Source organism: Erinaceus europaeus, chromosome 3 (genome assembly GCF_950295315.1).
Source record: "Erinaceus europaeus chromosome 3, mEriEur2.1, whole genome shotgun sequence".
In the NCBI taxonomy this organism is placed as follows: domain Eukaryota; kingdom Metazoa; phylum Chordata; class Mammalia; order Eulipotyphla; family Erinaceidae; genus Erinaceus; species Erinaceus europaeus.
The window spans coordinates 125,886,393-125,909,876 of NC_080164.1; the positions used below are offsets into that span (position 1 = coordinate 125,886,393).

Genomic DNA, 23,484 nt, shown 5'->3' on the forward strand with positions numbered 1-23,484 from the left:
TAACTGCTTTGCCCTTATTTGCCTTTATGTTGCTCTAACCTGCCCCTTAATTCTATCCCTGAGAGAAAAATGATTTTTTCCAATATAGAATGATTCACAAATTTGCATGTCACTCCTTGTGCAGAGACTGTGCTAATCTCTCTAACATTTCAATTTTAGTATCTGTGCTACCAAAATAAGCACTGAACTATGGCTTTTATCTATTCACATTTCTCTGGCCCTAATTTGGAAAGAGTACAATTCTAAATTCCCATTATTTCTTTCTTCTGCCCAGGTTGGGCTAGAAAAATCAAATGGGGGTGAGGTATCTAAGCCAAGCCTGGTTCCAGTGGTTCACTTCCCCACTCTGGAAAGTTCACCCTTGCTGTAGGTTTTTATCTCTGTGGAAGTAACTGGTTTCCTACACTCTGCTGCTAACACTGCTTACTGCTTCTGAGATGGAGTGTACAGTTCTGTATTGCACCAGTCTCAGTCTAGGGAAAAAAAGAGGTCTTATTTTTCAGTTTGGCTATCCCTCAGATCTCTCTATGGTTCAATGCTTTTTTTTTTTTTAAACATAACAATTATTAGTTCACCAACTTCTAGGTAAAAATAAAAAGGTGATTGGATGGGAATTTCATTACTTAACAATGTATGTGAATGAAATAATGCTAAATATTTTAAGTTTACTAAAAGGCCGAAAGTGGTGGTGGTGCTGTGGCGGGGAAGAATGGGTTTTTATAACTTGCTTAGAGAATCCTTAGGTCTACTTAGAGCTGCTTTAATGCTCAAATGATGCATCTCCCCTCCTCCATGCACTCCGTCCCCAGGAGAGCATATGGAAAGCCATCCGGAGATCTCCCAACCTGCCGTTCCATCTGGCCCTGACACTCGCTCTTCATGGCCTTGAGGAGAGCTTCTAGGCGCTGCACCTCCATGTTCCTGTCGTCCAGCTCCCGCCGAAGGTGGTCAATGGTGATGCTGTTTCCAGTGTCCCGGTCCCACAGACGCTTATTCTGCTCCTTTTCCAGACTCAGCTCCTTCTCTCTCTTATGGAGATCAGCCTACAACAAGGAAGGTAGGTTGTTTTCTCCCCCATACTAAATAATTAAAACAAAACTCTTATTTTCTTTACATTATTTTTGGAATTTTTAGTGTGATTTGAGATATCTTTGATATTTAAATTAATTAAATAAACTTAAAATTTTCTTAGTGTCTTGGTTAAGAGTAACTATTTCCTACAAAAATAAGTTTGGTTATTTGTAATTTCTAGCATCATAAGCCAAACACATTAAACTATCAAATAAACACAATACAAAGAAAAGTACAATAGATAATTTATATCTTCCTGTTTTTAAGTTCTGGATTTTATAACAAAGGCACTGTGCTTCATATGAACTGTATTCCTCTAGTAAAGAATGTTCAAAAGTTTGAAGAAATCACAATAATACTTGGTTTACTTCTTCAGAAATGGCAGAATTTGCATCTAGTACTGGGGTCTAAACAGAATTATCTCCCTCTTTAGTCATTAAAATTATAAAAATATAAATAATATTTGTTGTTAACAAAAATTTGAGAGTAGAAGCAGACATACAGATCATCAAAAGATTTGTCACTCAAAGGAAGTAATAACATAAAGACAAATAACTGGAACTGTTTTCATAATTACAGTGACAGAGCTAAGGTAAAACAAAGAGAAGTGATTAAGGGGATCAAAATGCTGCAAAAAGGCATTTGAGTTAGATGTTGAGAACAACTTAGAGGTATAGGCTTTAGGAAAGGACTTAAAAAGGACACATATGGATTGCTTGGGACATGTAAAATGAATTACCTGGAAAGGCCACCATCAGCTTCAGGAGGTGGGGAATATGATTTTATGTGGAAAGTAATTTTTTACATAAAAAGATTTTTTCCCTCTATTTGGGGGGATTAATGGTTTAAAGTCAATGCTAAATACAGTTTTTGTATATGTGTAACATTTCTCAGTACCAGATTTTTTTTTCTAGAAAGATGTATGTAGTAGAAATTTAAGGGATGGACTGAAGAGGAGACACTGGAGTTAGGAACCCTAGTAAGACTATTGCCCTGTTCCATACAAGGAGTCAAGGGGGTGAACAATGGGGTAGAAGTGAAGGGAATGGAAAGGAGGTAGGCTTCAGGATCTTTCAGACATTTAATCATCAAGATTTTCAAATTAGATATAAGGACATTGAGTAACACTCAGTGGAGGAGATGTGATGAATTATCTACAGTTCAGAGTTTCTCTTAACCTTATTGCCAGCTCTGCCTGTAGTGCATGTTCATTGAGCCTTTTGCTGGTATAGATAAGAGGCTCTAGTTCTTAGCAACATCGCCCCGCCAGATATTCATCAGGATGCGGCATCATCTAAGTTCATTTCCCACGTCTACACTCGACCGGACCTGCCAATATACGCGGATATCTTCGCCCACCCTGTCCAACGCTTGACGTCTCATCACCCAATCTGGTCCCCTATGCCTACACTGAACTTCTCTGTTCCAGACTCTTGGAAACAGAGTTGGCAGTCAGCTGAGGTAAAGAACAAACACCTCATCACAGACCCCTGCAAGCGTCAGCCTGGCTTTGACCTAGCACGTTATGATTGGGCCCTCCTCAATCGCTATCGAACAGGCCATGGCCGGTGCGCCGCTATGTTCCATCGCTGGGGAGCCAGAGACGACCCGAACTGCCCCTGCGGCTACAGACAGACTGTGACCCACATAGTCAACGACTGCCACCTCTCCAGATTCAAAGGAGGTCTCGAAACTTTACATCAGGCTCAACCTGACGCTGTTGACTGGCTACGGAAGAAGGGCAAACGCTAGAAGAAGAGGCTCTACCAGCAAAGAGCACTATATACTTGAGTGGCATTTAGTAGTGGAAGAGAAATTTATTCTACTGTACCAATAGTATCACACAAAAGAATACCAAACATTTCCTTTCCTAAATTTCTCAGCCTATAGTTCCTATAACAGAAGAAAGAGGTGGGTTCACTATTGTTAGAATCCTATTTTCTTTTATTTTGTTTCATTAAGATAGAGATGAGAGCATTGCTCCACTAGTTTATAGAGTGCCAGTGAGCAGTCTTAGGGCTTAATGCATGTAAGGAATACACTGTACTTCTGAGCCACTTCCCTAGTACAGTCCTCCTTTCTTTTTTAAACTTTCATTTAAATTTCTGTATGTACACTTTGTATGTGTTTTAGATGTTGGCTTAACAATGAACACACAGCACTTCAATTTAGCAGTGTATGTACTTAAAAGACTATGGCTGCTCAAAATAGTCTTCACCTAACTTTTGAGTCATAACAGTTCTATGCTTAAGGGGAAAGTCAATACAATATGTAGAATATGTTATACTTTCTATAGAGTATGGAGAAGAGCATATAAAAAGTACACTATTTTTGTGGGCCTATGCTAACAGTAGTACTTAGGATATTCTATTACATATGGGTAGACAAGTATTTTGTAAAATTTGTGATTTTATAAATGAAACTAATTTTGTGAAATATTGCGGTAAAAAAAATGAGTTCTCATATTTTAGAACACAATCTTACCAACAATTTTTGAAGTTGATCATCCAAATTTCCAGATTCCTGACTAAACTGATCACGTTCTGTCCGTGCTTCAGTTAACTCTGAGTTGGCAAGGACTAATTGCTTCTCCAGCTCTTCAATCTAAAAAGAAAAGCACAGACAGCCTATGTCAGTGTGGAAGATAAAACACAGTCTCTGCAAAGCAAGAGGGAGCAAAAATAAAAGCTTAAGAGTTGTTTTACTAGGCTGAAATAAGTTTTAAAATGCCATTTGACCTATGCTCACTTTTGGTAAGCACATATAATAAATAAATAAACGAAGACTAAATATAAAGAAAGCTTATTCTTATACATTTTGCAAAATGTCTTAAACTTCAGATCAATGTAAAACTAATTACAATGAAACACAAGGTAACTGAATTTGGACATTGACAGTAGTACATCTCTCGTGTTCACACTGTTCAAGATTTATCTTTATGAATCAATGTTCTGTAACTTGGTATTTGTAAGGAAAATTAATGTGGCATAACTAAGATTCTTCAGAGCCCATGTAAATGAACTACATGATATATAAAAAGCTCATTTGTTTATAGTATCAGAGTTTCAGTAATAAGACATTCGTTATAAAAGAAAAAATGATAAAAACAATAGTTTTAAATTATTTAGTTACTATATTTGGAAAAGATGAGCTTACACATATATACTTTGTATTATACATTCTAATCCTCATTTTCTCCAACTATATAGACTAGGATGAAAGTACCAATTTTATAGGACTCTTACAGATGCATTTTTCCTCAAAGGCAGGGTACACAGATGTCTGCTCTATGTAAATCTGCATTCTATTACATATGCCTTAAGGATTGGCAATTTTAATAACATCCCCACAGTTATAACCACCAGTAGGTATAGTATCACTTGGTATGCAATGTCTCATACTGTGTAGATTTTGGGTTTGGATTTTAACTGAGTCACACAGATTTCTACTTTGGATACTGGGGTAGTAAAATAATGACAACATGTTGATATTTTATGTTATGCAGTGATACCTAATCTTGAAGTGTGACATCTACAATACAATTTTACCATGTACTTTGTTTTCTTGATGACAGTCTTGTTTACTGTTCACCTAGGTTCATTTAAAATATTCATCTGCTAGGGGCCAGGTGGTGGCAAACCCAGTTAAGCACACGTGTCACCATGGGCAAGGACCTGGGTTCAAGACCCTACTCCCCACCTGCAGAGGGATCGATTCATGAGCAGTGAAGCACGTCTTCCCCTATCTTCCCTCCCCTGTCCATTTCTCTCTGTCCTGTCAAATAAAAATCGAAAACAAAATTAAACTGCTAAGTCAGCAGATAAATTATATGTGTGTGTGTGTGTGTATGTGGCTCTTCTCTGATAAATGTGTGACCACATACCATTATATACCTGTCTAGCTATAGATCCTTAACAAAATATCCATAAAGAATTATTAATTTCATAATTACTTAGAAACACTACCGATGTTGACTGGATTTTTAAATTTTGGACATGTTCTAAAGCTGACATTATATTTGTATATTTATATATGCTTATATATAGCACACCATAAGAATTAGAAATATATATTAGATTATTACAGAGATGTGTTCATGAGACTAATAATCCTATAAACAGCTGCTTTACTCTTATGACCTTGTTGGAGGCATTTATATAAAAAGCCCCCACAACAATTCAATCTCTACAACACAAGCAGCTTTCTAAGAAAAATGAATGAATAATATCAGTTAATAGAATCTCTTTGGCTTTATTTTTATTGTGAAAGACCAAATCAGCAATCAATCAATAGAAACATTTAAGGGAAGACCCCACAAACCTTTACAATTAGTTATTACATTTTCATAGCAAAGAATGGGCAAACATGATCAGAGAAGCACTGATCAGGTTAAGAATTAGACACATTCAATGCCTCTTTGAAGTCTCAGTTTTAAAAATCTAAAATTTGAAGAGTCTCCCAAGTTATGTGTCATATTCTTTTCAGTTCTGCCCCTAATATTTTTTCCATGAGAATAGTATAATAAAGTTGAAGTTCTATATTTTCTAGCTATTTGAAATAAAATATGGTCAAAGAAACTACATATCAAGCTATACATTTAACAAGAACACTTTCAGTTCATCACGTAACTAAAACAAATATTTTCTAATCATAGTCTGGCATTAATAACATTTTTATATTTGAGCAAGGCATTTGTATATGCACTTTCAAGGCTCAAATTAAGATGTGTTATTTTGTATGTTTTTCTTTTTAAAAGAATTCTACATGGCAATTTGATAACATTAAACTTGATGATAAAAATCTAAGACCAGAATTTTAAAAAGAAAAGAAAAAAGAAAGGTCAAGTCTTATGTTTCCACATCAATTTATTAAGCATCAGAAATTTCTCCAGACCCCTGTAGGGACCTTTGTTTTATAGATGTCAGTATTGACTCAACTGCTATAGCTCTGGCTTTTACCTTTCACTTTTTAGAATAAAAATGTTTGTATATATCAATCAATCAAAAAGATAAATGGAGAGTGAAAGGGAAAACCATTGAAGTAGCAGCTGAGCTAATAAAACAGCTGTGAAAAACACTATAAGAAAAGCCTTTTTTAAATGTTCAGAATAAATACTGACATCTGAGATATAATAAAGTTTTTTTTTTTCTTTTCTTTTCAAATAGCAGCACTGGTTTTCCCTTTCACCATCTATGAATCTACTTTTTGGTCTGGACCACTGGACAAATAAGTACTGGGATCTCATTCTAATGTTAGAGTGATTTTAGAGATATTATCAATCATAGTAAATTGTATATTTTTGTTTTCTATGTTCAAAAAAGCACAGATATGGGATCATACAGGATACTGCAGATTAGCACAGAGGTGCATTGGCAGAACTATGCAAAAGTCTTTGCACAGACTCTTCCTGCACGTGTACTGTCCAGCCAGTGCTACTAGATCTTTTTTGTTTTGTTTGTTTTTTAGTATGACATTCAGCCCCATATGTTTTCAAGTTAGGCAAATAAACTTAGAATCAAGATCATGAGGTATTTTTGTTGTTAAAAAGCAAAAGATAAGAGCAAAGCCAAATCTACAGAGCCAATAGTGACAGCTTCTACTGGTCCAAATTCGTAAGGGGGAATTCTGGAGATTCTCCTAAAATAGAAAGAGAAGAATAGAAAAAAAGCATTACAGTAAGACATTTTGGTAAGCTACAAACATTATGTCTATAATCTTCTTTGAAACACAATTTCTATTTTCATCAATATAGATATTTTAGTTAATTGGAAGAGAAACACTGCCCTCCTAAATGAGCTCTTAGTTTAAGCATTCTAAGTCAGTAAGGTTTAGATAAGGATCTATTTAATTTTAAAATAACAAATACTTTTTTTTCTTAAGAAGTGTGACTTTAGGAGAAAATAAGTACTGCTTCTCAAAACATTTTATGTGTAATGTTAATACACTTTCATAGGTTTCCTTTCACACAAAATTTCACTCTTTTTTAAAAATTATCTTTATTGGATAGAGACAGCCAGAAATCGAGAGGGTAAGGGAGACAGAGAGGGAAATAGAGAGATGCCTGCAGCACCGCTTCACCATTTGTAAAGCTTTCCCCCTGCAGGTGGGGAACAAAATTTCACTCTTAATCATAACTTCTGTGCATTGTTCAATATTTTCTTTGACTTTTCCACTATTATTACTTGGTTATTGTAAACGGAAATGTTTAAAGAAGCAATGGAAAATAGATTTTAAAATTTTAATAGTCTTTAGCAATGTAGAGTCAAGGTACATGAAAATGAAAGAAATTAAAGCCGAATAATTTATGGTTTTATATTATATGTTCAGTTCACTACAAAAATATTTCATACAGCAGAATATTTTATGATCTAAGATGAAATTCTTTTATTAATTGACTTGCTTTTCCTTGCTCATACATATATTACTGTTTGTTTAGGCCATATATTCAACTCTGTATTAATATAGCAGAATAATTATCTCTCAATGTTTCCTATAGAGTTTTGTTGTTGTTGTTGTTATTTTACTACCAGGTTTATTGCTGGGGCTTTGTGTCTTGCATTGTTCTGCATTCCTGATGGCCATTTTTTCCTTTTCTTTTTTTCCCTTCTTTTTTGATAGAGGATGTAAGACAGAAATAGAGAGGAAGAGAGAACAAGAAGTATAAAGAGAAAAAGACAGAGATACCTTGCAGTACTCCTCTACCACTTGTGAATCCCTCCCATAGATGAGGAATGGGGGCTTGAATGCACATCACTGCACATGGTAATGTGTGTACTCTAGACTATAGTTAACCATCAGCTAGGTGCCAACTGGATTAGGTTAAATATGTTGTTTTATGAATATCAATGATCTGGATCAGAATTAAACTTATATGCCCCATTTTTTATTAAAGGTTGACCGTCTAGGATTGTCAAAATTTCTGATGCTCCATGTTTACATTAGGTAAAAATAACATAATTATTCTAATATATTTATATTTACGAATTCAAAAAACTCATCTGAAAATTTTGTAGTCAATTTTGGTGTTAAGTATGGTGAGTTGTATGCATACATGCATACATACATTTGCGACTATACTCCTAAATGCTTGTAATACTGCATATCAAAGCTAAATCAGTGAAAAAATAGTTTGCCATCATTCATTTGTATACATATGCTTCTACGATGCCAAAAAGACAAATGTTTATAAAAGCAATTTTATAAATATTGAATTGTTAAAATTTCTCACCATAGCTAAATTTAGAGTTGACTAGCATGATGCTATATACTAAATCATGTGCAGATGAACAGATGATAGTGCTAAATTTATGAAGCAATGATTTTTCTAGACATTATTATAATGGAAGGAAGGCTATAACAATTTCAAGTTGAGTTTTATTTGCCACCCTATAGCTTTTCAATGGAATTAATTTGTTAATAAACAAATACATAATCTTTTCAAAATTATTTGAGTGGTGATGAATATCATTATTGTAATGGAATATAATGCATTAGGCCTCCTATTTGCCTTTCACTGCCAGGTTGTTAGTGCCTGCTTCTGCCAGTGATGGGTACTGTAACAGCCTTCTACCCTACATTGTTCTAAAATCATGACCACCCTGTAGGTGAGAGCAACACTTTTTGTGTAGTCTTGGTCTGCTCAGAATGGGTTCTGCTATTAGTCTTTCTAAGAAAAGCTCATCCTGAGAAAAAGAAATTAGAACACCGAGAAGCAGAAAAGAATACTTTCCTCTGGACTTCTGCTTCTTGAGTTTAGCCTTAAAGCAGTATAATGTTTCTTAGAATTGTTCAAAGGTGGCAAGAGCAGAAAAACCTTGCCACAAGGATTTAGGATTAGAGTTAAGCAAAGGAGGGTTTGTAGGGCAGTGATATTCAAACTGCAACCTACCCGTGAATCATGAAAGTGCTTTAGTGAACATCAAATCAGCATCTGAAGAGGAGAAAAAATAGCCAGCATCATATGTAATAGATGTAGTAGGGTTAAATGTTAGTTTATAAAAACTTGCTTCATTTTTAGGTGTGTACTCAAATGGACAGAAAGAAAAAAATGTGGTATATGTATATATAACAATACTGTTTTTGGCTATAAAGAAAGATGAAATCGTGTCATTTATAACAACGTGGGTGGGCTTAAAGACTATCATTCTTAGTGAAATAAGCCAGATGGAAAAAGACAAATATTATATGATTGGATTTCACCCATAAGTGGTGTGTATGTGTGAATATAGAATATATATATATATTGTATATGAGACGACAATAAATTCTAGATGAGACAACAATAAATTTTTGTACTGTTGGGCTGTTGGAAAAGTTGATATATTTTTGTATAGAAAACTATGTCGTGGCTATTCTGACAACCCAATATAAAGCAAATTAGTGGTTACCAGAAAGGAAGGTGGGGTTTGGTGGGACATAAATCAGGACAAAGGAAGCATAGTTGTTGGTTTTAATGATGTATACCTGAAACTTATACCAATGTCATAATTCAATACTAATTCAACTAAAAAATAAATCTTCGCAAAATGTAGTTGGATATTAGATCATGAGATAAACTATATTTCTTTACTTTGGTAAAGATGAAAATATTTGGAAATTACTATTGTAGAGGATCCAAATCTCATAACTGAGATTACACAGTTTCATGTTGTCTTATTGTTTAAATTTTAGTAAATCTATTATTTTAATTATGCTACAGGGAATTACAGTTGAGGTCCTATGTTGTGTGGCTGAAATAGAGAGCCAAGGATAAACAGTGCCCACCTGTGGTGACAAGTGATAACTGGATTGCCCAATGGTTGGGTCACTGTATGGTAATGGTTGGGTCTGGTATTTCACTGCCTCTTCCCATACAGAATTTTTTTTTTTCCTTTTCCACTCTACAACCTTCTGCACCCCATAGCAACCCTAGGCCCATACTCCCAGAGGGTTAAAGAATAGGAAGTAGGGGAGGGGATGGGATACGGAATTTTGGTGGTGGGAATTGTGTGGAGTTGTATGCCTCCTATCCTATGGTTTTTGTCAGTGTTTCCTTTTTATAAATAAAAATGTTACAAATTAATGGTTAAAATGATAGGCTCTTTTATTTATGTGCTGACTATAGAAGTGATCTTCAAAACCAGGACACTCTGAAGATCAAAGGTGATATTCACTAAGCAGGACACTGGGATAATAGCTATAAGCTGGGGCTAGGCAAGCAGGCAAGTGTGGCCTGTCCTAGGCAAGCAGGCAAGTGTGGTCACCCTTCTCAAAGAGAATAATAAATTCAAGTTTCTTTGGATGATAGCTCTTTGTTTTTTAGGATCTGGTATATATGTTCAAAATCAAAAAGCCATAATTTCTGGAAAAATTATTGGTAATGACAATAAATAGCTTCCATTTAGCTATAGAAAGTGAGAGAAGAAAAAATAGAATACCACATATTAATATTTAGTTTTAAAGACTATGTGATGAGAGATGAAGATTTAGCTTCCCAAATGTTATGTTATGTTGTTATGCTATGCTATGCTATGCTATGCTGTGCTGTGCTGTGCTGTGCTGTGCTGTGCTGTGCTGTGCTGTGCTGTGCTGTGCTGTGCTATGCTATGCTATTACCAGAGTACTGTTCAGCTGTAGGTTATGACGGTATGAAGTAGTGAACAAGGGACCTCAGAACTTTAGGCATGAAAATCTTTTGCATTACCATTATGCTACATCTCTTCCTTCTTCTTCTTATTTTTTGTTCAGACTAATATTAAAGCTAATTCAGTATGCTAGCAGCAGAATAATTACTTAGGAATTGACGTAAGAAAGGAAGCAGAAAGCTCAAGTACTGATGGTAGAGGCAGATTAGTTGTTCACGAGTATTTGCTACAGCTAAGTCTTGTAAAAATAATTTAAATGGTCTTATTTTTTAGAAACCTACTTGAAATATGCAAAAAATATTTTTCCTAAGAATGAATTAACTTGAGAAAACAGTTTAAGTTAAAATTGTTTATAATTTAATGTATAGATATTTGGCATCCATCTTATAACTGCTTTAGAAAAACTTACTTTGATACCCCCCTTCCCATTTTCAAATGAGCTATTAAAAACTACAATTGATTCTGTGTGAAATAGCCTCTGGAAATAGAGGCTAAACCGAAACTTACTTTGTCTTCGTACATTCTTTTGGCTTCTCTTAATTCAGAACGCAGCTGAGAAACAGTAGATTCTAGGTCACTGAGTTGACGCATGTACATAGAATTCTGGTTTCTTGCTTGTTCTCTAAGAAGGATTCAAAAGGGGGTTAAAAGAAAATAGAAAACTAAGAATAAGTGTAATCCCTAAGGAACTCTAGTTGTTAGGTATTTCCACTAGTTGTTTTATATAGCATTATAAGTTTAATAGTCTTTTATTTTCCAATTTTGCATTTTTAGAAGTTTCAGCTAAAAATATTAACTATTAAAGTTAAATGATATATATAGGAGTTCATTATACCACCTCTATTTTTGTATATGATTAAAACGGCCATACAAAATGTTTTAACAGAAGCTCAAATTATAAGAGTATGTATATGACATATATACATTTTATATTTATATACATATACACATATAAACAGTTTTTGTTTTATCCTCCTGGCTAAAATATGAACAATATTTAAAACAACCAATTTCAAGAAACCAAAATTTTTGCATTAATACTTCTGATATGGTCATATGATATCTATAAACTAAATAATTTGTTCATATGTATGTTACGAAAGTTTTACTTTTTTGTAGAATTGCTTACTAAGTGATTTAATTTGAATTTAAAAAATCTATTATTATTTATTTTCTTCATACACATATACATCAGAGCACTACTCAGCTCTGTTATATATGATATCAGGAATCAAAGCTGGGTCACTTCAAGCTTCCAGGTCCTGAGTTCTACTGCTACTTCTTCTTATTATTTTATTTATTTTACCAGAGCACTACTCAGCTCTGGCTAAGGTGTGTGGGGGATTGAATCTGGGACTATAAGAGCCTCTTTGCATAACAATTATACTTTTTAAACCCCCCCCCCCCGAGTTCTACTGCTAAGATATCTTTCCAGGTCTTATTAAGCAATATCAAAATGATTGTAAAATAGAAAAGTTAAACAATATCTCTAGAAGAACTGTCACAGGGGGAATTTGGACAGAACTTTGGTGGTGGGTTTTTGTATATTTGTTATCTTATAATCTTATAAACCACTATAATAATAATAAAAAAATTAATTCTCTAGCATATTGGTAAATGACTAGCAACTTTGAACCACCAAAGCGCACATACTGAATGATTTCCAGCTGACTTTGGATACTATTGGCTTGGCTTCGAGCACTGCTAGCTTTCTCTGTAAGTCCTGTTACTTCAATGTCATGTTCATTTATTAACTGCTCAATCCTATAAAAAGAATGTAGAAATTATTAATAGAAACAAAATATTTTACCGGTAACTTATTCCCCAAATTAATAATTTTCCACATTCAAATTCATTATTTTGTTTAAGCTTTATATATGCGATTACTTACGGTAATCATCTATATTAGGTCTAGAATCCTTTATTCAATCTTTGAGAGCTGATCAGGTATCAGAATTCATAGTTTAATAAATTACAATGGGAATAAATTATACTGGTAAATACTATAAATTAAATCACTCACACACACACACACACACACACCCCTCAGCTGGGGACAGATAAAAGAAATACTCTATAAAAATGTGTTACTAATGCAACAATAGGGTGTTTAATATTCACACTAAAACATAAAGACTATAGAAATCATTACACTAGATCAGGTCACATTTTTCCAGCAAATGAGTGACAAAGACTTTCTCCTTTTGGCCAAAATTAGTAAGACTCCTCCTCCTTTCCTTAACTATGCACAACCTTGGTATCACCATTTCATTTCCCATTCCACTGACCTTTGGCCTGTTGGCTGGAACTCCATCCCCTGAGAGTCCTACCCCACTGAGGAAAGATCGAAACAGGCGAGGGGTATGGACTGATCTGTCAACACCCATGTCCAGTAGAGAAGCAATTACAGAAGCCAGACCTCCCACCTTCTGCACCACATCAAGAGCTTTGGTCCATATGCCCAGAGGGATAAAGAATAGGGAAGCTTCCAATGGAGGGGATGAGATATGGAACTCTGGTGGTGAGAATTGTAAACCTCTTATCCCACAAGTTTTTCAATGATTATTAAGTCAATAATAATAATTCATGATCAGTTTAGTGAGACTCTTGGCACCCTTTCTGTCTCCTCTTGGTAACTTTCCGTCTAAGGCGGAAAAAACCTACTGTTTTGCTGTAGACTCTCAGGGTATTGGAGTTGAGTATGTCTTTCTAAAGCATATCTCTATTACAATAGCCATGGATGAAAGTCTTCATTACCATTTTAACAGACCTCAGAATAATCTTTTCTTTTTTTTTTTTTATAAAATCTTTTTTTTTACTTAACTTTATTTATTCCCTTTTGCTGCCTTTGTTGTTTTATTGTAGTTATTATTGTTGCTGTTACTGATGTCGTCGTTGTTGGATAAGACAGAGAGAAATGGAGAGAGGAGGGAAAGACAGAGAGGGGGAGAGAAAGACAGACACCTGTAGACCTGCTTCACTGCTTGTGAAGCAACTCCCCTGCAGGTGGGGAGCTCACACCAGGATCCTTATGCTGGTCCTTGCGCTTTGCGCCACCTGCGTTTAACCCACTGCGCTACCACCCGACTCTCTTTAATAATCTTTTCTTTAACATGAGTTTGCCACAAACTTTTGAAAAGTAACATCTGTATTTCAGAACTTCCTAGATTGTAGAGTTGTTAATGAGAGACTATAGAACTGTGGCTTCACTAATTTTCTGTACTTTAGTCAGAAACCTACCTATCTTGATGTTGTTGAAGAAGTAATTCTATTTTGTTCTGTGATTCAGATTTCAGTGTTTCAAGCTGATCCTCTACCTGATGATAAAACAGATGTTCATTTAGAGCCTGGTAACTTAAAGCTTAGAAAATTTAGAGCTGATCTCACTATAGGAATGCTTCATAAAGATGCAAATTGAAATAATATTAAAAATTACACACTCTATTTTTATATATTTACTAGATCTTTTACTTTGGCCATACTTGCATGAAGTTGCATAGGCATGTCAAGCTAGCTTCCCTTTATTAAGAAAGATGACTGCAGAAGTGACTTCTGTTATTTTAGAGAATAAAAATGAACTCAGTTCACCTTTAAGAATTAAAAAATTTACACACCTAATAATATTCTTGCAATGAATTGTAATGGAAAATTGAAGTAGTGTTCTCACCACTTACTGGAAATATTCTCCCTTTAAGATAAGAAATCTCTGTGTCTAATTCTCTTAGGATTTTACTAATAGCTGAGCTCATGTTGCGGAAGTGGATAGTAGACATGTTGTCATGTTCATATACTTTCTTGCCTGAGGCTTCTTCAAAGTCAACTAGGACTGATCGTATTTCTTGGAGAACTCCCTCATGACTAAGCATCATCTTTCTTAGCTGCTCAATCTGTGTGTTGCTATCTTTTAGCATGTCCTCCTTAAGGCATTTGGCAGCTTCAAGTTCATGGACTGTAGTTTGAAGTTGATTTCTTAAATCTTCCTGGGACTGACTCTCCCTACGTCTATGAAATAGACAAAGTAAGAAACAAAATATTTATAAAACTCATATTCACACAAGTATTTTTATATTACTAAGAGTAAAATATTCATTTATTTTCAGTTAGTAAATTCCAACCTGATGTCAGCCATGGCATCTCTTTCCATTTGCATTTCTTGAAGTTTTGTTTGCAAATCAACAACTGATTGCCTTAAGTAAAACTTTTGCTTCTCATGCAATTCATTGCTCTGGAAAAAAAAAAGATGTGCAAATTAGTCTTTACTAGTGGAACATGTTGCCTTATAGCTAGTAACTTAAAAAATGATTTATTATTTATTTATATGTATACTGCCCTTACCCCACAATAGTTCAGGATCTAATTAATAATTTCTCACCTATACTACTAAAATATATTTTTTCCTTTTAAAAATACTTATTTATTTTAATGAAGGAGATACAGAGAGAAAAATATAGAGAGGCAGAGACCAGAGCACTGGTCAGCTCTACCACTAGAGTCTTTTTTTGCATATGCTGTCTCCCCAACAATTACTAAAGTATCTCAACTGGTTGCATTGTTTCAAGGTTGGTCCACTGTATTCCATTCTCCATAACCAGAACTTGGTTTCTGAAACAACATGACTTCTAGCTAAAGATAAAACATAGGAACACATTTTGCTCCTGGAAATAGAATTGGTTGAGGTTCTGTACATAGAAAAGTCAACCACCACCTCCGAACCACTTAAAATACTTGACAACAGACATCTGTCACACAAAAATCAAAGTGTCTAACTCCAAAGAAATTCAAAGGTCTGTAAAATGAGGCATGGAGGAATCTTGCAGCAGAATAACTGATTCCCTACCTAGTCATCTCAAAGCAAAACTATAACATTTTCACCATGGGTGGAGAGCTTGCTACCTACAAGATAATCCTTTTGTTCATCATTAGTATGAACATGAATAACAATAAAAAACTACTGACTACCTGGAGGAAGACTATAAGTTTTTTTTTTTTTTAAATCAAGATTAAGGGGCCAGGAGGTAGTACAGTGGGTTAAGCGCACATGGCACAAAGCACAATGACGGGTGCAAGGAACCTGGTTCAAGACCCCAGCCTCCATCTGCACAGGGCTCACCTCACCAGCAGTGAAGCAGGTCTGCAAATGTCTTTCTCTCCCCCTCTCTTCCTTCCCCTCCTCTCTTGACTTCTCTCTGTCCTATCCAACAACAGTGACAGCAAAAATAATATCAATAACAACAACAACAATGATAAACAACAAGGGCAACAAAAGGGAAAAAATAGCAGCCTCCAGGAGCAGTGGATTCATAGTATAGGCACTGAACCCCAGCGATAACCCTGAAGACAAAAGCAAACAAACAAACAAAACAAGATTAAATAATCGAATGCCCAGAAAAAAAATAAATCAAGATTAGGAATGTAGAAAATTGATTAGAGTTAGCATCCCTGTCAACTGTATTGAAACATAGATTTCCCAATTACTATCCATTTCTGTTTTAAATATTTCAGTCTTAGGCTGTAATGTGTACATGGGAAGGGCCACATATTTCCACCTTTATATACCTACTACAGTGCATGTTACACAGGCAGTTTATGCTCAGTATTACAAGTTCCCAACACCCTTGTTCTTTGTTGATTTAACACATAGTTATTAGCACCTATCAAGTGATAGACACTGCTAGAAGGTAGATGTGAAAAAAAATTAAGACACTGTTCTCTGCCACATTTGTATCTCTGTGCTTCATATATTCATCCATCTATACATCCATCTACTCAGTCACCCATTTTATTAGTGTACTTGTATATTATCACTATTTATATATTTTATCTCCCCTACAAGTTTATGAACTCCTTATGAATCATACCTTGTTTACTTCTGTTATAGTGACATATAATTTTTAGCAGTTTATAATGTTAAAGCTTTGTTTTTTTACCAAAAGTATTCACATAGTTACACGGGGCAGACCAATGTATTAATGAATACAATAAAATATATTAGATAGCACAATAGGCATGTGCATTAAGAGCAACAGCTGTACAGAGAAGAATATACTTAATACCCTTTCTAGGGGAAAGGTGTCAAAGAAGAAAATTCTTGAGCTAAGTTTGGTGGGTAATAAGAGTTTTCCAGGCAGACAAGGTAAAGAAAAGGATATGGTGTGGGCAATGGCATAAAGATCTACAAAGGATGATACATCCAGGAAGGAGTTTGTAGCTCACTAGTACTGGAATGGAGAGTAGCTGTGGGGTATGAATGTACTGGAGAGGTTAAGTCATGAAGGATTTTACATATGGTGGCAAGTATTACATATTAGACTGAACTACTGAACACAACATGGAATTGTAAAGTTGGCTGATGCTAGCTTGATTCTATATAAGGTCTACTTGAAATTTTTAGCAAATAAATTCCATATATTATTTAGCTATAATGCAAACACATACATATGAAAAGCTGTCCAGTACCAATGCTTTGTAAAGAAAAATATCAGGTATTGTGACAGCAGACCTGAGACAATGATTAATTACAATTATAGCATTTTATTTTTAAAAAATGCACCATGAAATCAAAGTAGGTATGTGATTTTCATTAACTTATTTTAATGTTTATTTGTAAGAACATTATAAAAGTAAGAACATTATAAGTAAGAACATTATAAAAGTAAGAACATTATAAAAGGGTAAATAAGGACTAGAGAGCTATCTCAGAAGCTGAGCAATGGACTTGCAAACCTGAGCCTCCAGGTGTGATTTCCTGCACCACCACGTGCCAGAGCTGAGCAGTGCTCTAGTCTTTTTCTCTTTCATAAGAATAAATCTTTTTTTTTTTTTTAGGCAGGTCTGCACGTGTCTGTCTTTCTCTCCTTCTATCTCCCCATCTCTCTTGAATTTTCTCTGTCCTATCCAATAACAATGACAACAATTATAATAATGACAACAACAAGGGTAACAAAATGGGAAAAATGGCCTCCAGGAGTAGTGGATTCATAGGCAGGCACCAAGCCCCAGCGATAACCCTGGAGGCAAACAAACAAACAAACAAACAAACCCTAAGAACAGAATGCAAACTTGAACATTCTTTCATGTCTTGGGCTATTCAGAGTCTCCAAGGTTGGCCTGTAGAGTTTTGAGGGCCCCTGTGGTATGGGGGGAGCACCCACCATACTGATCAGGTCATCAGCCTAATTTTCCATAATGAGAGAGAAGGCACAGGCCAAATTAACAAGTTTAACCAATAAATTGATACCTTTTACTTCCAGGAAGTTTAGGGTTTACTTCAAGGCAATATGCCTGTCTTCCCCCAATGACATCAAGTACTAGAAGAAAATATATAACTTACTTCATTTAATCTTCTCTGCAAATCTTTGACTTGATGTGAATATTCTTCCAAAACACGTTCAATGTGTTCTTTACCAGGGTAAGGGGTGACTTTTCTATGTGAATCAAGTTCCACTTCATATTTAGGAAAAGAAGGAATTTGTGTCAATGTCCCAGCTGATGTGTTTTCAATTATTGTGCCACGGATAGATGACATAAAAAATGGACTTGAAGAACCTAAGTAGAATAGAATTAACTTCATTAATAACAAAACTTTTTTTTTTTTTAAATCTCAAGATCTTATGGGGGAAAATAGACAAGTGAAAGGAGGGCAAGAGCTCTGAGATGAAAACAAGATACAAAGAAGGAGCAGATCAGGGAGGAAGAAGAAGGAATGTTACTGGTGTGGAGAACAGATGTGGACAGCAGTCTAGGCAGTAGGGGCATAATACTTACTGATAAGAAGAGTTGAGACAGGATAACATACTATGGATGGAAATTAATGACCAATATAAGAATGAAAATATAGGACAAAAAGTGTAGAGCTTGTGGTCATGCCAAGCAATTTGGATTTTATCCTGGAAGTTTTAGATAATCATAAAGGAGTGGAAAACAAGGAACTAATGCCAGTAGATTTGTGTTTTGAAAATGTTCTCTTGTTTCAGTATGAAGAATGCACTCAGGAGGGATAAAACTGAAAGTATAACATCCATGTAGGGGAACACTCAAAAAGTACAGGCAAGAAATAGCAAGAGAATGTCATAAAGACAAAAGAGATAGGCTCTTTTAACAGTGGCCCTTTTGGTTAGTATCACATCACCTCATGATCTGGGGCCATAGTTAGGGAATCCTTAGATTTCCACACAAATATGATGGACCTAGAACTCTAATGGATCCCTCTCTCTACCATCACTGGTCACTTCCACCAGGCATATCATCATAAGCCCTCTTGTGAACCTTCCTCAGGCCTTAACCTCACCAAAAAGCAGCAATGGTAGGATCTGCCTCACTCTCCAAAGGGAGGCTGGGTCAGCCTACTGTGCCACTTGAGGAAGACTGGTCCTGAAATGAATGAAGCCGGCCGTGTTCCTAGCTGTGACCATGAACTGTGAGCTCAGACCAACAAGGACTCAGAGGTTATATAGGCTTCTGTACTAAATGTGAATATATATATATATCCTGGGTCAGGTGGATGGGGTAAACAGTTAATTTTATTATTATTTTTTTTAAGAATGAGAGGTACTCTAGGCCCTAGCCCAACTTTCTAGCCCTTTATTCTATTCTGATACCATCTTCTCAAAAAAAAAAGAAAGAAAAATTGGGGGATTAATGATTTATAGTTGATAGTAAAATACAATTGTTTGGGGTGGGGGAGATGGCATGTTGGTTATGCAAACAGACTGTCATGCCTGAAACTTCAAAAGTTCCAGGTTCAGTCCCCTGCACCACTATAAGCCAGAGCTCTGTGCTCTGGTGTTTCTCTCTCTCTCTCTCTGCATTTCTCTCAATAAAATAAAATATTTAAAAAATACAATAGTTTGTATATGCATAACATTTCCACATAGGAATACAATCCCTGTAGATGATCAGCTTCACTGGGGGAGGGGAGAGGGCCACAGACCTTTGGTGGTGGGAATAGTGATAATATATACTCCTATTAACTTATAGTCTCACTAATAACTATTTAATTAATATGAGAGGGGAAAAATGCCAACGCCCATGTTCAGCAGAGAAGCAATTACACTAGCCAGACTTTCTACCTTCTGCAGCCCACAATGATCCTGGGTCCATACACCCAGAAGGATAAAGAATAGGGAAGCTATCAAGGGAGGGGATTAGATATGGAGTTTTGGAGGTGGGAATTGTGCAGAAATGTACCCACCACTCTTATCTTATAGTCTTGTCAATATTTCCATTTTATAAATAAAAATTTTAAAAAAGAATACAACCACCACTAGATCCTCCTGCCATCATGTTCTAGGACCTTAACCTTCCCCCCACCCCAGAGTCTTGTACTTTGGTGCAGTACACCACCTCCAGTCCAAGTTCTGCTTAGTGTTTTCTCTTCAGATCTTGTTTTTCAACTTCTGCCTGTGAGTGAGATCACCCCATATTCATCCTTCTGTTTCTGACTTATCTCACTTAACATGATATCTTTAAGCTCCATCCAAGATGGTGTAAAGAAGGTGAATTCACCATTTTTAATAGCTGAGTAGCATTCCATTGTGTATATATACCCTAACTTTCTCAGACATTCATCTGTTGTTGGATACCTGGGTTGCTTCCAGGTTTTGGCTATTACATTTTGTGCTGCTATGAACATAGGTATGCACAAATCTCTTTGGATGGGTATGCTTGGTTCCTTAGGATATATCCCCAGGAGAGGAATTGCAGGGTTATAGGATCATAGGGTCCACTTCTAGGCTTCTGAGAATTCTTCAGACTGCTCTCCACAGGGGTTGAACCAATTTACATTCCCATCAGCAGTGCAGGTGGGTTCCTTTGTCTCCACAATCTCTCTAGCATTTGTTACTGCTACTTTTTCTGATGTATGACATTCTCACAGAGCATTTCTTCATATGCTTAACTGGCTTTTTGGATCTCTTCTATGGACACTGTTCTGTTCATATCCTCTCCGCATTTTTGGATGGGGCCATTTTTTTTGTTGTTGTTGCTGAGTTTGGCAAGCTCTTTATATATTTTGGTTATTAGCCTCTTGTCTGATGTATGGCATGTAAAGATCTTCTCCCATTCTGTGGGATGCCTCTTTGTTTGGGTGGTGGCTTCTTTTGCTGTGCAGAAGCTTTTTAATTTGATGTAGTCCTATTGGTCTATTTTTTATTTAGTCATCTTTGTAATTGGATTCATTTCATTGAAGATACCTTTCAAATTTAGATGGAAAAAAGTTATGCCAATACTTTCCTCTAAGTATTTGACAGTTTCTGGTCTAATATCCAGGTCCTTCACCATTTGAAATTTACTTTTGTGTTTGGTGAAATATAGTGCTTCAGTTTCATTCTTCTGCATGTTTCAACACAATTTTTCCAACATCATTTGTTGAAGAGAGACTGCTGTCCCCATTTAATAGTTTGGACACAAATGTTGGGGGGTGGGTATTGGTACAGTATGTTAAGTGCACATGGTGCAAAGCGCAAGGACTGACATAAGGATCTAGGTTCAAGCCCTCAGCTCCTCATCTGCAGGGGGGGTCACTTCACGGGCAGTGAAGCAGGTCTGCAGGTGTCTACCTTTCTCTTCCCCTCCTCTCTCGATTCTCTCTGTCCTACCCAATAACAATGACAGCAATAACAACAACAGTGATAAACAAAAAGGACAACAAAAGGGAAAAAAAAAGGCCTCCAGGACCAGTGGATTTATAGTGAAGGCATCAAGTCCCAGCGATAACCCTGGAGGCAAAAAAATATATATATATATTAAATGTCCATAGGTGTGGGGGCTTACTTCTGGTTTCTCAATTCTATTTCACTAGTGAGTGTGTCAGACAACACTGTTATTCAACTCTATGTTAGCTATCAAACTCAAGCAATAGTTGTGGGCCCCTACAAACATTCCTAAAATGGGATTTCTAGCTTCCTTCCACCTTAAGATCCCTATTCTCATATGCTTTGTTCCTCCTTTTTGGTCCCTGTTCATTAATCATTTTGTCCCACTTTATATTTTGCTCCCTTTTGACCACCAAGTTGCAGATGTTATCATGATTCCATTCTGACTTTTTTGGACAGATGGCCTTACCAATGTGTCTTGGAACCTCACCCCTACAGAGCCCTACCCAACTAGGGAAAGATAAAAGTAGGCTGGGGATATGGATTGACTTGCCAATGTAGCGAAGCCAGACCTCTCACCTTCTGTATCCACAAAATAATTTTGATCCATACTCCCAGTGGGGGAGAAGTGATAGGGGGAAGATGACCATAGGGCTCTAAAATCCAACTCCATCAGGACTGGAGAAAGATGAGGAAAAAGGGAAGGACATTTGGATGTAGTAATAGGTTTGTGAGTGGCTTGGAAAGGAAGAGATGATGGGATCTAAAAAAAAAAAAAAGAAAAAAAGGGCAAGTATGGGGCCAGTGGTGGCACACCTGCTTGAGTGTACATGCTACAGTGCTCAAGGACCAGGGTTTGAGCCCCCGGTACCCACCTTCAAGGCGAAAGCTTTGCAAGTGGTGAAGCAGGGCTGCAGGTGTCTCTCTCTGTCTTTTCTCTTTCCTATCACTCCATTCCCTCTCATTTTTGGCTGTCTCTATCCAATAAATAAAGAGAGAAAAAAGAGAAAAGATTTAAAACAAAAAAGGGCAAATATATACAGATAGCTGTAACCTTAGAAGAATTGCTGTAGCCACATTGGAGGGATTGGGGATTCAGAACTCTGGTGGTGGGAATGGTGTGGGTTTGTACCTCTGTTATCTTGTAAGTTTGTAAATCAATATTGTCACTAATATTTTTTTAAGAGTATGTCCCACAGGATGTGGTAATAAAGCAAGGGAATGGGACTGCCAAGATAGTTCACCTGAATGACAAACATACTTTGACATGTGAATAACCCAGGTTCGAGTCTAGTTCCCTTGTACTGGAGGAAGCTTTGGTGCTGTGGTATCTGTTGTGACCCCAGCAGGAGTTTGGGACTATTAGCATACGAATGATGTCACCCTCAGTAGGGACACACAGAGAAGGGAATGTATAGAAGCATGGACTTGGAGCAGGTCACTCTTTTTTGGTTGCTGCTGCTTCTCCTGGCCAGAAGCATCTGTATGGAGGTGCTCCAGGTATCCACCATGGCTACTTCTGGGAACTGAACCAAGGGCATTTTAGGATGGCATGAATACCCTCAAGGGTAAAAATGTTTGAACAGACATTGTCGAGTAGAACAGTGGAACAATAGACCTGTAATTGGGAATAAAGCCAGGATGATTTCTTTGGAAAGACAGGAAAGGAAAGCAGTTAGGGACTGCACAGGCCATTGACCTTCTTCTTCTAGCGTTTGCCCTTCTTCCGTAGCCAGTCAACAGCATCAGGTTGAGCCTGATGTAAAGTTTCGAGACCTCCTTTGAATCTGGAGAGGTGGCAGTCGTTGACTCTGTGGGTCATAGTCTGTCTGTAGCCGCAGGGGCAGTTCGGGTCGTCTCTGGCTCCCCAGCGATGGAACATAGCGGCGCACCAGCCATGGCCTGTTCGATAGCGATTGAGGAGGGCCCAATCATAATGTGCTAGGTCAAAGCCGGGTTGACGCTTGCAGGGGTCTGTGATGAGGTGTTTGTTCTTTACCTCAGCTGACTGCCAGCTCTGTTTCCAAGAGACTGGAACAGAGAAGTTCAGGCCATTGACCTGACTGCCAGAAAGTCCATTCTCTGTTCTTCCCATTCTCTGCTGTATGTTGTAGAGAACTACTGATCCCAGGCTCTCTTTCCAACTCATTTTGTAGTAGGTTCATAGTGGGGGGTTGGAGGGGTGTGCTGGAGGGTTG

The 23,484-nt window shown here is 36.6% G+C and overlaps 1 protein-coding gene and 1 non-coding gene across 11 annotated transcripts in view; both read right to left on the minus strand.

Annotated features, from left to right (window-relative positions):
• CCDC158 (coiled-coil domain containing 158) overlaps window positions 1-23,484 on the minus strand; it is a 91,327-nt gene that overhangs the window by 50,735 nt on the left and 17,108 nt on the right. For all 10 annotated transcript variants that reach the window (XM_060187897.1, XM_060187901.1, XM_060187898.1 and 7 more), the window contains exons 3-10: window positions 18,025-18,239; window positions 14,810-14,919; window positions 14,369-14,696; window positions 13,935-14,011; window positions 12,348-12,458; window positions 11,202-11,316; window positions 3,556-3,675; window positions 846-1,043 (exon numbers count right to left, since the gene is read on the minus strand). In XM_060187897.1, the coding sequence (XP_060043880.1) occupies window positions 846-1,043; window positions 3,556-3,675; window positions 11,202-11,316; window positions 12,348-12,458; window positions 13,935-14,011; window positions 14,369-14,696; window positions 14,810-14,919; window positions 18,025-18,239 (1,274 nt within the window). The remainder of the gene's footprint in view (window positions 1-845; window positions 1,044-3,555; window positions 3,676-11,201; window positions 11,317-12,347; window positions 12,459-13,934; window positions 14,012-14,368; window positions 14,697-14,809; window positions 14,920-18,024; window positions 18,240-23,484) is intronic.
• LOC132537886 (U6 spliceosomal RNA) lies at window positions 79-183 on the minus strand. The gene has a single exon (XR_009549306.1). It is a non-coding gene; the product is annotated as a U6 spliceosomal RNA (small nuclear RNA).